Source organism: Odontesthes bonariensis, chromosome 21 (genome assembly GCF_027942865.1).
Source record: "Odontesthes bonariensis isolate fOdoBon6 chromosome 21, fOdoBon6.hap1, whole genome shotgun sequence".
Classification (NCBI taxonomy): Eukaryota; Metazoa; Chordata; class Actinopteri; order Atheriniformes; family Atherinopsidae; genus Odontesthes; species Odontesthes bonariensis.
In genome coordinates, this window is record NC_134526.1 from 23,838,604 (window position 1) to 23,852,302 (window position 13,699).

The 13,699-nt window shown below is 45.4% G+C and overlaps 2 protein-coding genes across 4 annotated transcripts; both read left to right on the forward strand.

Annotated features, from left to right (window-relative positions):
• The first annotated feature begins 191 nt into the window (after positions 1–191).
• ccdc134 (coiled-coil domain containing 134) lies at positions 192–8,329 on the forward strand. 3 transcript variants are annotated; one of them, XM_075454454.1, is made up of 7 exons: positions 192–448; positions 3,834–3,970; positions 4,118–4,239; positions 5,480–5,564; positions 5,899–6,080; positions 6,909–6,980; positions 7,172–8,329. In XM_075454454.1, exons 2-7 carry the CDS (start codon positions 3,865–3,867, stop codon positions 7,295–7,297), a joined length of 693 nt encoding a protein of 230 aa, XP_075310569.1. In that variant the 5' UTR covers positions 192–448; positions 3,834–3,864; the 3' UTR covers positions 7,298–8,329. The 3 variants fall into 3 exon arrangements, with proteins under 3 accessions (XP_075310569.1, XP_075310570.1, XP_075310571.1); XM_075454455.1 differs by having other exon boundaries at positions 3,837–3,970; XM_075454456.1 differs by having other exon boundaries at positions 192–296.
• A 93-nt stretch (positions 8,330–8,422) lies between these two features.
• LOC142371586 (uncharacterized) lies at positions 8,423–13,609 on the forward strand. The gene is made up of 2 exons (XM_075454278.1): positions 8,423–8,614; positions 10,940–13,609. Exons 1-2 carry the CDS (start codon positions 8,593–8,595, stop codon positions 12,859–12,861), a joined length of 1,944 nt encoding a protein of 647 aa, XP_075310393.1. The 5' UTR covers positions 8,423–8,592; the 3' UTR covers positions 12,862–13,609.
• The last annotated feature ends 90 nt before the right edge of the window (positions 13,610–13,699 follow it).

Consider the following 13,699-nt stretch of genomic DNA (forward strand, 5'->3'; position numbering starts at 1 on the left):
GGTAGCACCTACTCTTCTTACAGTGACGTGTTTTACCTGAAAGTTTATTGAATATACATTTTTATGTGAGTAACTGAAGCCCAATTTAGTGGAAGAAGGGAAACTCCGAGGACCTGTTCGGTGCGTCTTTCTAAGTCCGCCGTGTGGAAACCACATCCTCCCCCGTGTTATCGCCCGCTCGCTGTCATTCGTCCAAGACAAGCCAGCCGGTGCGATCGTGGCGCTGGTGGAGTGGAGCAGCGAGAGCCGCATGTAAATGAACCGCCGCCGCTGTTGTCACCTGAGGATCTGGAGGGGTGAGCTGACCGTCCCGTTTTCCCCCGACGGCGGGCCGACTTTTTAAGGTTTTGAGTGGGGATACACAAAAGGGTTGAGCTGCACCGCTCTGGAGCAAAGGCTGCCCGCTAATCGCTGCTTGTTGCCGCTGCCGTGATCTCGCTACAACACGGTGAGTGAAACATCGAGTTGCGTGGCGGTAACGTCCAGCGCTCGATCCCCGCTGGTTGGTGCATAAGAGGAGGCATACAGATGCGATCACACGAGATGTTTTAAGGTGTAGATGAGCGACTTCAGATACTTGGTTTATTCCCCCAAAAAGCGTAGTATTTGAGAAAGTGTTTGAATAATCATGTTTTACTGTGAAGTTGCCGTCTACATCACAGTTTTACGTTACGTGTGTAATTTCCGGCTTAAATTAAAAGGATTGTATATTTGCTCATAGACCCAGGCTGTAAGAAACTCGGGTCAGGTAGGGGACATGCAATCAATTAACCAAGCTGTAATTATTAGTCCACATGCCAGTCTTTATCCAGGCTCGGCCACCATCATCACCATTACGCATGTCCGTTGATTTGCCTTTGCATGAATGATGACAGAGGGAAGAGCCTCCGATACATGCAGAGAGAGAAAGATGAAGTGTCAGACCTTGAACCGCAAGCCTCCCCCTCCAGGCTTAAAGCCCGAGGGGAAATAGGATCCACTCCATCCAGCTGTCTGTCTGATGGGCATCTTGCTTTTTCCATCCTCTCTGGAGGTGCTTTGACCATTCATCAAGGGTCAGTTTCCCTTTTCAGATGAATGTTTGTCAGGATTATATACAGCACTTGATAAGGAAATTAATCTCTGATTCTACTCCATTGCGCTGTCATTTTTAGAGAAGTAACTAAAGAAAAGCACAATAACATTGGATATGGCGCATATTTCTACAAAACAGGCAATTCAAGAACAGAAAGGAGGGACTGGACACAGTGACTTACTTCACTGACAAAGCTGGAACCTGGATCTCCCACATAGGAAAATCAGAATTCAGCCTTTCTGCCCAGCGAGGTTGTCGTTGGCAGAGAAGAAATTCAACAGCCAAGAGATTTATGTGGGCTTACATGACTTCAGCCATCTCTACGCAGCCTCCACATAACCAACACTTTTTGCCTACTGGAGTACCACAGGGAAAGCCTAAATGTGAACCAGGCCTACCATCTGAAATATTGAACATCAGTGGGTTGACTGGAAGGAAACTATTCTAGTCCAAGACTCAGTAGAGGAGGATATGAAAGAATGCTGGGTTAAATGAACCTATCTGTTATGTGCTGTTTTACACCTTGAGTAAAAAAAAAAAAAAAAAAAATGCAGGAAATGTAGAAAACCAGGATATGAAAGTGAAATAGATGGAAGTTCTGTCTACCTGACTGTTCGAGGTCTCGTTTCCCTTTGAGCAACCTGGCATCATTTTCAAGGAGCACTTGACCTTTTCGTCAGCATGCAGTGTGTCACAGCCTCTTATTATGGTCACAATTGAGCCAGTGCCTTCACCCTTCTGATTACTTCCATGTTGTAAGATTTTCCTGCTGTGTAATTAGTTCTGCCTGCTTACAGCTAATGGTCGCGGTTGGACTCTTATTTCAATGTCGTCCATGCCACATTTAAAATGATTGATCTGCTGTTTAAGTCCTGCTTCCACAACTTCCTAAAATCTCAGCACATTGCCCTTTTTACACGGAAACCTTGGCAGCTGCTGGATATACTATATGTGTTGACTGTGTTAAACCGTGCCAGCGGCAATAACCTTTTTGCTCATAAATATCTGTCGAAACTACACGGCCGCCTGCTTGGAAGCACACAGGAGCATCAAATAACTCGACAGGCTCGTGCCACAGGGGAGACAGGGCCTTCTGTCCTTGGCTGTTGCACAGAAATATTGAAGCTTTCGACCAGCACTTAAGGGTATTTAGTGGAGCATTTCTCAGAAGGCTTGGAAGCAGTTCAATTGATGGTCTCGGAACACACAGATGTCTTCGGGAACACTTGTTTCTGCTGACTGAGAGAAAAGCTCAACAGTTTTATTTTCACACGGGTGGCTTCAGTGACTACAGAAAGCAGGCATAGCTGCCACAAAACCGAATTCCTTTCCATACGTTTCCAGAAATCTCCTGAGAGCTACTCTGAAATGATGGTTTTTGGACAGCTGCCACGCTGTTGTCAGGATGTGTTTAGCTTCTGAGGCTGTGAAATGGAAAGTGAGTTCCGAGGGTGAAATGATCTCTGTTTGTCCACGTTATCGGCACGCTGACGAGGGATGGCGGGTGTCTACTAACGTGGTTTTCTCATCTGATTTGAGAGAGACTCTGCAGGGGAATCGCTGGGTCTGAATTAACATTCACACCCCGAGACATTTGATCACTTCTTAGTCCTTCACATTCAAGAATCGGCACCCTGGCTTGCAAAGATTAATTCAGTTAGTGCAGGAATCAAGTCCCTTGTGCTCATTATCCTCCTCCACAGCCTGGCACTCCTCCTCTATCTTGCACTTGCTCTTCTATGCGCATCTTCCAGTTTTGCCACTGTGTCTTAGAAAAGGTGGATGAAATATTCACCAGGAAAGCTGTTGTTTTCCCACAGGTCTCACTCCTCTCTTTCTAAGAGCTTCAACACCCCCCCCATCTACTCATCTCTTTCCTCCCCTAATCTTACTCTCCACTCAACCCCTTCCAAGCCTCATAGCCCACTGCATCCTTCTGATAGTCTAATTGATGGATCCCTTGCTAAATTATGTATGAATTATGTGGAATATATCTCGTAGCTTTTCATTAACATCGTTTCGTCCCTCCCTCCAGTTACTTCTGTTTTCAGCTAATGTTTTCTAAAATAAAGAAAAATGTCCTTAATCAATTTTTAATTTTATTAGTTCTCATTTCCAGTTCTTTTATTTATCTTCTCACTTTCATCCATCCCTTTCAAACGTATAAAAAAAGCCTCAAAGGAGGAGGATGTCGCAGAGGAAGGAAACAGTTGTAGGCCGCTGCTTTCAATAGGGAGGCGAAGGGGACGGGGGGAGAGGAGAGGAGAGGAGAGGAGAGGAGAGGAGAGGAGAGGAGAGGAGAGGAGAGGAGAGGAGAGGAGAGGAGAGGAGAGGAGAGGAGAGGAGAGGAGAGGAGAGGAGAGGCAAGAATCTTGTACGGAGATTGTATAAGTTCCTCTGGGGAATAAGCAAGTGCCAGACATCAGATGGGCCTTAAAGGGAACATAAGGCCCCCCCTCTACGGATGCCAGTCACCCTCTGTTGTGCCATATTGATCATTTATCTTCAGCATGTCTCTCTTATCGCAGATCCTGCAAGTATCAAATGAGAGACGGCCTTTCCAACAGCTTTGGAAGAGGAAAAAGTGAATTGTAGAAAAGGAAGCAAAAGCTCATTGTGAATGAAAGTAACATGTCCGCGTCAAATTAAATTAAATAAAACCAAAAATTCCTGCTGTTTTGAGTTGTAACCCAATGAAATCATGCAACTAATCATTTTATGTTTAAGATGTCTCATGGCTGATCTTCCTTGTGTCCAGAAGAGTGTCCCTCTGCCACCCCCTGGTGACCATGCGGAGTGTCAGCGCGGTGGTCCTGGCACTTGCCGCCGCCGCCGCCTTCAGCTCAGCAGACTCTGACACGCACAGACCACGGCAAGACTCCAACCTGGAGATCTGTATCCTTCTACTGCTGATAGTCTGTGAATGTGTCTGCCCATTCTTTGTGTGCGAGCCACTCAGTGCTGAACTTTAAGTGTGACAGATGGATGTGAGAAGTTGCTCCCATGTGTTGTGCCTGTATCCTCTTGACCTCCTCTTGTCAGATAAGCGGCTGTTTGAGACCAAGAGAAAAGATCAGCTGAACGCGCTCAAGAATCTAGTCGAGCTGAACGATATCAACCAACAGTACAAGATCATAGACATCATGCTCAAAGGACTTTTCAAGGTAGCGTGTGCATGCACAGCCGAGGCCACTACTATCAGAAAACAGAGTTCTAAGAGTTCAACCAACAACACAGAATCGGAGGCCTCAAATCGATTGCATTCGTGATCGTTTGCTTTTATTTGAATGTTAATTCAGACCGCTCAAAGTGCAATTCTCTGGCATCAGGCTGGCAGCTTTGATTTACAGTATTCTTCCATTTCTCATTGGACAGTTATCTATGCATCTGCGAGCCTCACAAGGACATCCAGGATAGGCAACCTTCAGTGGCAGAAAAACATGGTCAGCACTTACTGTGCCACTCTATATGTGAGGTGGAGTGCTTTTCTGATGCCGCGCTGACTGGAAACGCAGTCAGTGTCGGTGGCTGGAAAGTGGTGTGTAAAACACGGTGATAGGATTAATTAGCATCAGCTCAAAGCAACACTGTGCTCACTGTAAGTCCAGTCTCACAGAGCTGCTGGCATTGGTGCAATTTTCTTTGTCTTACTCGCCTGCCACCCCATTTCCAGAAAAAGCGGGAATGTTGTATAGAATGTCAAAATAAACCAATATCTTTGGAACATAGAAAACTTCGAAATGTTGAAATTGAGACATTTTACTATTTCGTGATTTTCATTTTCATGACGTCTGAAACGTATTGGAACAGGGGCAACTCGGGTCAAAGCAGCACATGCTTCCATCCAGATGGCATCTTTTCCAGGGGGTTAAAAAAAAAAAAGCATATTTCAGAAAGAAAAAGCTAAACTACTGTCTTTATCTATTACGACAGCTTGGCTTTGTAGCGGTAGAGTAGTGATGGACCGAGCTGCCTGCGGTCCAGATGTTTCACCTACCGAAAGCAAAGAAGACTTATTTCCTATATCAAAGAGTCCTAAGTCAGACAAGAATGGGACAACATTTCTCTCCCAGATGTCCAGCATCTGGTCTCCTCAGTTCCCAGATGTTTGCAGACTGTTGATAAAAGAACAGGGGATAATTCACAGTGGTCAACATGGCCCTGTCCCAGCTTTCTGAGTTGTATTTAATATATATATCTTTTATATGAGCTTGTAAAATGTCTTCCTTTCAGAATATGATGTTTTCCTGTGTTCTATCATAAATAAGATATCAGTCGATGAGGTTTGCCAAAAGTTCCCTGCTTTTTTGGGGTTTTTTTTCTTTGGACCTGGGATTGTAATTCATTGAAAGTACATAGTTCCAGATAAATCCACCGGGTCATTGAGGTCTATCCTTACTTAAGGTGCTGGAGGACTCGAGGCAGATACTGGTGTCGGCCAACATGCACCCCGATGACCCCTTCCCCATGGATGATAAGATCAAAGAAGGTCCGTTTTACTCTTACTCCTTGGCTGTTTTAATCATCTAATTGTTTTGAATCCTTTTTTTCCTCCAGCTTTTGTTGGTCTTTCGCTCCAAGCCGGTTTGCCCGGTGCTCTGTCGCCCCCCTCTAAAGTCTGCCAGTCATTGTTTCATCTTTATTCTTTTTAGTGTCATTAATATCGGCTCTCTTTTTATATCGATTAGTGTCTTAAATGTCATCGACCACACCACTGCCACCACCCGCTGAGTGTCCCTCTAACAGCTTTTTTCCATGACCACAGCGGTTCCTCCCTTCTGTTTATCAGCGTACTCTGTTCTGTCTGTCTGCCCTCCTCGCAGCTTATTCCCATGTCGTGGAGAACACCGCCTTCTTTGGTGACGTGGCCTTGCGTTTCCCACGTATTGTCCACCACTATTACGACCGCAACGCCGACTGGGGTGGTCTGCTGCGCTGGGGGCTGAATTTCTGTAACCAGACCGGAGTTTTCACGGGAGGTGCCCACCAACATGTCCTCACACTCGTAAGTCCAGCTGGTCCTGTCATGTACCCGTCATTCCGCTTGGTTTTGTTTTGGGACACTCAAATTAAGGCTACACGTTTGGCGCCGATGAGGTTTCAGGCTTAAAATTGGAGTTCTGTCATCTATGAAATGAGTAACTCTCAGCTTGTAGCTTACTGTAAAGGTTTACAATTGGTTCGGTTTAGTTGCTTTTTGTTATTTTTTTTGTGCAGTCAAGCCATTATTAGCTGGAGGATGTGAACCGGGTCCTTTCCTGTCAGATGACATAAATATTAGCTCATGTTGAGCTGATGGGACATTTCCCAGCAGGGGGATGTAGTAAAAAATATGGAATCACCGCAATAAAGCCGTATATTGCTACATAAAGCGCTGCGATATGAATGGGACTAGTGCATAAAAATGACAGAGCAACAACACAGTCGGGGTGAAAGGCGAGATAATGCAGTCTCCTGTCGTGGCGGCCGACAATTCATCTTCGGTGCCAGCTAATGCGTCTCTGTCACGGTGGAATATATCATCGGTCACCATGTTTATCCGTGATTTATTGTTGGGTTTAAGATTTACAGGAGCAACACTGATTAAAGAGAGGTTTTTCTGACTTTAAGCTTGTGGCTTAATGAGCTCAATCTCGGAAGGATTCATTTGTGAGCTTAGCAAAAGGATTATAAAGTGGATTCATTCTCGGTCCAAGCCGCATTTTGCACCCCGAAAAGTGTGTGTTCAAGCCCTCATTTCTGCCACAATAACCCCACTCTTGGTCTTCTTAAGCCAAAGTAGTATTTATCATCTCTTACTCTTCCTCTGTTGTCTTTCCTGCTCATCCCTCAGATGTCACAGGAGCTGGGAATAACAGAAAAATCCCCAGACTTTATAAATCCATACCGCACCGAGAGGGATGATGTGAGTAAGAGGCACACATCTTGTTCTACGCTTTACCCATTATCCATTGTTCTGTTTTTGCCCGGTAACACATTGTAACACCCTGATGATCTTTGCTCAGTTGTGCTGATTTTAGACCTTTTTTTTTTTTTTCAAAGAAACAACGGTGCCACTCTTAAAAATGTCTCTCTGGCCCCCCGTAACTGCTGCAGGTTCTTCACACTGCCGAAGCTTTCCAGAAGATCCTGAGAGAGGAGGAGAAGAGGAGGAGGAAGGAGGAGAAGAGGAAAGAAATCCGGAAAGGCCCTCGCATCTCCCGCTCTCGCTCCGAGCTGTAGCGCCACACCTCAGTGCCCGTGAGGAGCAGAAAAAAAAGGAGTAGAGGAAGAGGGAGCACACACGGTCAACAAGGAGCGGCTTGACTTGTAGGCTGTGATGGCAGCAAAGACACCCAAAGCTGCCATCGCTTGTTCAAAAGCCAGGTGCTCCGCAGAAAACAAGAGAGGCACCCTCAATGTGACAAAAGCTGAAGTGGAGGAGGAGAGTAGTCAGGTTGAGACGAAGGCTGGAATTACTGTCAATCCGCAGTAATTTACCATTGAAGAATCTAACTTAGTATAACAGGATGATTCTGGGAAACGAGGGGAATCTTATTTTTGAGCACATGAGGATTATATAATTGAATTTTGGAAAATGATTCATTCTGAGTTTACTTTACAAAAACCCTATCGTATTGTGTCTGGTCCAGATTGACTGTGTAAAACACTTATGCTTTAAATGCGTTTAGTTGCTGAATATAAATTTGACCTCAATTAAATGTGGCCTGGTTCTGTTTCGGTTAAGTTTGGTGTTTGGAACGCTTTTTTTTATTTTATTTTTTTTCTTGAAAACTAGGCATTGTTAGGTTCATTTCTAAAGGGATGCTTATGAAAAGGCAGACTTCTCATTGCCGCTCTTGTTGTAAGGACAGGTTTCTTATTCATTTTTGCCTCAAGGACATTATGATTTCATCTCATTTCAATGTTGGTTCGTTGTTTCATCCTCTTTGATGTTAATTTCCTCACCATCTGAAGGGATCCCAGCGCTGAGTCCTTCTTTTCACCCTGCACTGGTTTCTGCTTTAATGACCCTGTTGTGAGGAATCATCTGTCAAGCAGAAATACAGTATCTGACCCTTCACCTCACGGCCCTGTGTCTTTGTTGAATATTTTTCTTGTTATGTTAGCTGGAAATTGACATATCTTAAACTAAAATTGATGTGATTTTAAAATAGTAAAATGACTGTTATGAAACTATATGTATATTCAGAGAAAGAATAATATTGCTGCAGAATCAACAAGCCATTTTGTTAACACATTTCATTGAATAAAGCGACTCTGATATGTTCAAATAAAAAAAAATCAAAAAGTGATTTGGATTTCATAATCCTTCCGGGTGTATTTTAGTCTCACATTTGAGACATTTGACCAACAGAGGGCAGCCGGCACGGAGACTTTTCGCGAGCAAAGTCCAAATGTTTTCGTTTGGGCTGAAACGAAACGAGTTCAAGTTCAGCACAACTGCGGCTGCTTTCACGGGAAGAAAGGCAATGCTTGGGTTCAGAGGAGAAACTGCACCGTGTTAAACCCGAAGAATGTCTATTAAACTGGAAGAAGGTGCGGTGATCTTTTCATCTCTTTGATTCCGTTTGCCGTCACTAGTTAGCAGCCTGCTAATGCTAGCATGCTAATCGTTGATCTGTTGGTGAGCTGTTAATCGGTTCCTGCAGATGATCAAAACGTGATCTCTTCGGTCGACGTTTGACTTTTACTTTTCATGGGACGTTTAATCGCGGGGCTCAGAGTAATAATGAATCACATCTATCCCGAGCCGTTAGGAGATAAGTCAGCTAATGCTCCGGCTCTCTTTTGTGTTTCTAATCTATTGAACTGCGAGGTTTTTGTTGCAGAAACTTCCTGAATGGCTGACTGTGCAGGGCACGTTGCCAGAAACTTGTTCAGTAACGTAAGCCTTCGATAAAAAAAATAAATAAAAAATAGTACGGTGGTCACGTGGAATTTGACAACATAAGTCAGTCTGTCGCTTTTCAGAGTTCAACCTTTAAATCTGCTCTGCATCAGCAAACCTGTTTCTTTACATGGACTCTGAAGTGTGTGCTGCCTGCAAGCATTTCATCAGAACTGAGCACTTTCCACATGTGGAATAACAGGTGGTATAAGAGTAAGCTTTGCTTTCTCAATAAAATCCTACCAGTCCAAAAGAGGAAGCTGACGCAGATGGAGCTCTATTACGTCTTTTTTTTCTTTTTCTTTCCTGTTTGTGTTCCCTATATTGACAATCTCAACAGGCTTATCTGTGGTATGTATAAACAAAGTGAAAGTTGACCTTTGCAGCTCACCAAGAGTAGTTTACTTTGTGCACGTTCCCCAGCTCACACTGGTGGGAGACTGTTGTCCTTTACTGAATTTACTGGTTAGTAACCGGAGCAAAAATTTCCAGTAGATCCGATGGTCGTTCGTGTCAATTTGAAATCCTCAAACGACATTTTTATTCAGACCATGAGAAACAGTCAGAGTAAGCATCTGCTTGGTTAAACCTCTACGGGAGTGTTTTTATTTTGATCTGATCAGTATTCTGACTGTAAGGCAAGGCAAGTTTAAATGTAGAGCACAATTCAAAGTGCTTTACAGCGACATAAAATCCCAAGAAGGCAAATAAAGCATTCCATAAAACATAAAAATAATCATTTATTAATTCAATTAAAAGCGAATAGTGCGGATAAAATACTTTCAGGTGTCATATGCACAGCTAAATAGAACTGTTTTCAGCCTGGATTTAAACATTGTCAGAGTTGAGGCCTGTCTCACATCTGCTGGAAGACTGTTCCAGACTTTAGGAGCATAAAACTGAAACGCAGCCTCACCTTGTTTAGTCCTGACTCTGGGCACCAGCAGGAGACCCCTCCCTGAGGTTCTCAGAGCCCGAGTTGGTTCATATGGCTCTAACATGGCAGAGATGTACTTTGGCGCTAGACCATGAAGAGACTGGTACACAAGCAGAGCTGTTTTAAAGTCTATTCTCTGAGCGACAGGAAGCCAGTGCAGAGACCTGAGCGCTGGACTAATATGGTCGTATTTCCTGGTTCTAGTCAGGACTCGAGCAGCAGCGTTCTGGATGTACTGCAGCTGTCTTATAGCCCGTTTAGAGCCCAGTGAGCAGGCCGTTACAGCAGTCTAACCTGCTGGAGACAAACGCACGGATCAGTCTCTCTAAGCCTGGTTTAGACACTATTCCTTTGATTCTAGCAATGTTTTCTAGATGGTAAAAAGCTTCTGCTCTCATTGATTTAATGTGGCTGTTAAATTTCAGGTCTGACTCCAATATTACCCCTTGAGTTCTAACCTGTAACCTGATTGTAAGTGGTCTGACTAAGCACAGCTGTTGTTGCTAATGAATGGCATCTCAGTCATCACGGTCATTTTTTTTCAACCTGTAGTCTGTTGTAAGGTTTATCCATCGCTGGCTTTTGCCGTAGCGTCACATTTAATGGAAAACCTGTAGAGTGATGCGTTTTCCAGTAGTACAGTGCACGCAAACCATCATTCAGCTGGTGATGCAATGACTGTGCTTCCCAATCTGCCTTAATGTCCATATCCTTCATTATGGGGTTGCGGTAGACCCAAATGCACTTTTCAAGTAGCACATTTAAATGTACCACGATTGAAGTCTGAGAACTGTAATGTGCAGCTCATTTAGATTGCAGTGTGTGTTTTGTGAAGCCAAAACAAAGACATCCTTGCTTCTCAGTAAACCCCGATGGGCCCCTTTAAACTGGCTTCTGCTGTTTTCATTAACAACAGACAGTGAAGACAAAGCTATTCTTGATTGCTAGATTTACTGCATGTGGGATTCCATCATTTGCATCAGACATTTCTGCGTGAAATGACGTCAGTCTCATCAAATGACCATTTCTGTTGCAGTTGTTCCATCGGAGGACGAGGAGGCTGATATGGAGGCTTCGAGTGAAGGCGGCCGGTTTGAGACTGAATGGAGCGATGAACTCAGACTGGTCCTCGTGGGAAAGACCGGATCTGGCAAGAGCGCGTCTGGAAACACCATCCTGGGCCGCAGGCAGTTCCTGTCACAGATCAGCGCCAGCTCCGTCACCCAGATGTGCGAGCTGGGCAGCGCTGAGCTCACTGAGGAGGAGCTCGCCGAGGAGGGTGGCCGGGCAGTCGCACAGAGGAGGAAGAGGAGAATAATGGTGGTCGACATGCCAGGTTTTGGGGACACTCACTTGAGTGTGGAGCAGACTCACGCAGAGATAGCCAAGTGCGTATCTCTCTCTGCTCCTGGTCCGCATGCTTTCCTCCTCGTGGTCCCAATGGGACGATATACAGATAATGAGAACCAGGCTGTGTGCCAGATGGCCGAGGTATTCGGGGAGGATGCCGTCTGCCACCACACCGTGGTTCTTTTTACCAGGGGTGATGACCTGGAAGGCATTGGGATGGAAACGTATCTGAGAGAAACTGCGCCTGCAGGGCTCAAAGCTCTGATTGCTAGATGTGGGGGTAGATACCATGTATTCAACAACAAAGACCCCAGCAACTCTGCACAGGTTAAAGAACTATTGATGAAGGTGGATGAGATGGTGAAGCAGAGTGCCAGGGGGTTTTATACTAATCCATTGTTTTTGGAGGCGGAGGCTGCCATCACGGAGGAGCAGAAAAGGATGCTGAGGGAGAGAGGGCAAGCAGAGGGGGAAACGGAAGAGGAAGTGAGAGTGGAAGAGCAGGCTAACCTTGTAAAACGCAGAAAGTGTGACTTGGAGTCCAGCAGAGGTGAAGAGGATTTTAGGGTTGAGAGATGGACAGAAGAGAGCAGAAGCAGCGCCTTCAGCCTCCTGAGAGACCTGTTCAGAGGTCGGCGTCGGGATGGCAGCAGGGCAGTTGGCAGGCGACAGTCTCTCCGTTCGTCCTTGAGTCGCTTGCGGAGGGAAGCTGCGCTCTCGCCGAAGGTGCTGGACAGAGTTAAGATCCTGGTGGCTGCTGGAGCGACGGGCATGGCAGTTGGGGCAATGTTTGGGGCCGCCGCCCCTTTAGCAGCGGCAGTTGGAGCATCGCTTGCGGGGAACTCGGTTGGTTTTGCTGCAGGTCAGTTAGCTGGGATGTCTGTAGCCGGAGGCACAAGTGTTGGGAAAGCTGTAGGCGCCATCGTGGCAACGGCCTCTGGGAAAACTGCCGTGGCTCTGGGGGCAGCAACAGGCGGCGTTTTGGGTGGTTCGGTGGGAGCAGTTGCTGGTGTTGAGGCTGCCAGTCCTCAGGAGGGCGCTTTAGAGGCTCTTGGCCAGGTTAGTGTGATTGGGGCTTCTGCTGTGGGAGTGGCTGCAGGCGTGGGATGCACCATGGGAGCTGGGGCTGCTATCGGTGCAGCTCTGCAGGGAGCAGGTTGTAGCACAGCAGCCCTCGGTGGAGCTGAAACTGCAGCAGTCGGTGCAGCAAATGTAGCCACTGCTTCTGTGGCTCAGGGTAGTTTAACTTCAGCAGCAGCACAGCATGCAGTGGTCGCTGTTGGAAATGTGTCTGCAAGCACTGCAGCTAATCAGGTAGCTGCAAATGTCCCAGTGGCTGCTGGGGTTGCCGGATTGGCCGGGGCTGTGTGTGAGTTAGCGGGGCCCAGCGTGGCATCGGTGGCCGGAAGGGCTGACCACTGGGGCACTCTGGCGGCAACCACTTGCATCATGAGTGCAGTGGCAGAGATTGGGAAAGCTGCGGCAGGCATCGCTCTGGCTGGTGGTCTGGTAGTGAAGGTGGTGAAAGAAAAAGTGAGGGGCGGCACAGGCACGACAGAGGCCACTTACTCAGAGAGGAAGTCATATGAAATCTACTGGAACAAATAAACTCAGGCCAAGGCAGGAGCCAAATCCCAGCACATGAGATCATATTCTTGTCTTTCTCCCACCTCTCCATTTCAGCTAAGAGTATTATTACCATGGAAGATCAGATCAGTATAATATAACACACTCTGATGTCAACAAACAAATCAGACATTAAGGAGGAAAAGTGGCACTTTTGATTACAAATAAAGGCTGAAACTGTTTTTTGTCCGAGTAATAAGTGCTGTGGCATTTGCAGTGCTGTGAAGCATCTTATACCTTTTGCTTTGCTTCATTTCTTGTTTCTAAAGAGACTTTTATCTAAATGAGATGTTAAAAAGTTGTGATTCATCTCACAGCTGTTTGGTCTGGAACCAAAAATGGTTCTCATAAGGTTTTGAAACAAAAAATTTTTTATTTTTTTCTTCTTCCTAGAAATATTGTTGTTTGCATCTTGCCACAGTTTTGCAGGGTGTTTGCAGTGTTCTGTGCTAATGTGATTTATTTCATAGCATTTATTTCAAAATGAACAAAGAACTGCCATACCGCATACATTTGAAATGCTGAGAGGTTTGCACATGAATAGATGACAGTGGGCAGTTGTAATAGAATGTTTGGCATCCTGTAGTTGTAGCAAGTTGGAGAGGAGTTTTGCAGTTATGCATTAACTCTGGTTGTGACCAACCAGTATGAACTGTTTTCATCAGTTGTAAATATTTCACCAGTTCCTGTTTTGCCGTTAAAATCCCAATAAAGCCCTTTTCTCTTTTTCCACTGAATGTTTTTACTATTCAGACAATGGTTGATTTATTTGATTAGAAAATTACCATAAACACCTTATTTGAAGTTAACTTTGAAGTGT

Coding starts and splice junctions, on each gene's coding strand:
- LOC142371586 (XM_075454278.1), top strand. CDS start 8,593: ATGTCTATTAAACTGGAAGAAG. Junction 8,615..10,939: donor GTCTATTAAACTGGAAGAAG/GTGCGGTGATCT, acceptor TTTCTGTTGCAG/TTGTTCCATCGGAGGACGAG.
- ccdc134 (XM_075454454.1), top strand. CDS start 3,865: ATGCGGAGTGTCAGCGCGGTGGTCCTGGCACTTGCCGCCGCCGCCGCC. Junction 4,240..5,479: donor TGCTCAAAGGACTTTTCAAG/GTAGCGTGTGCA, acceptor TCCTTACTTAAG/GTGCTGGAGGACTCGAGGCA. Junction 6,981..7,171: donor ACCGCACCGAGAGGGATGAT/GTGAGTAAGAGG, acceptor TAACTGCTGCAG/GTTCTTCACACTGCCGAAGC.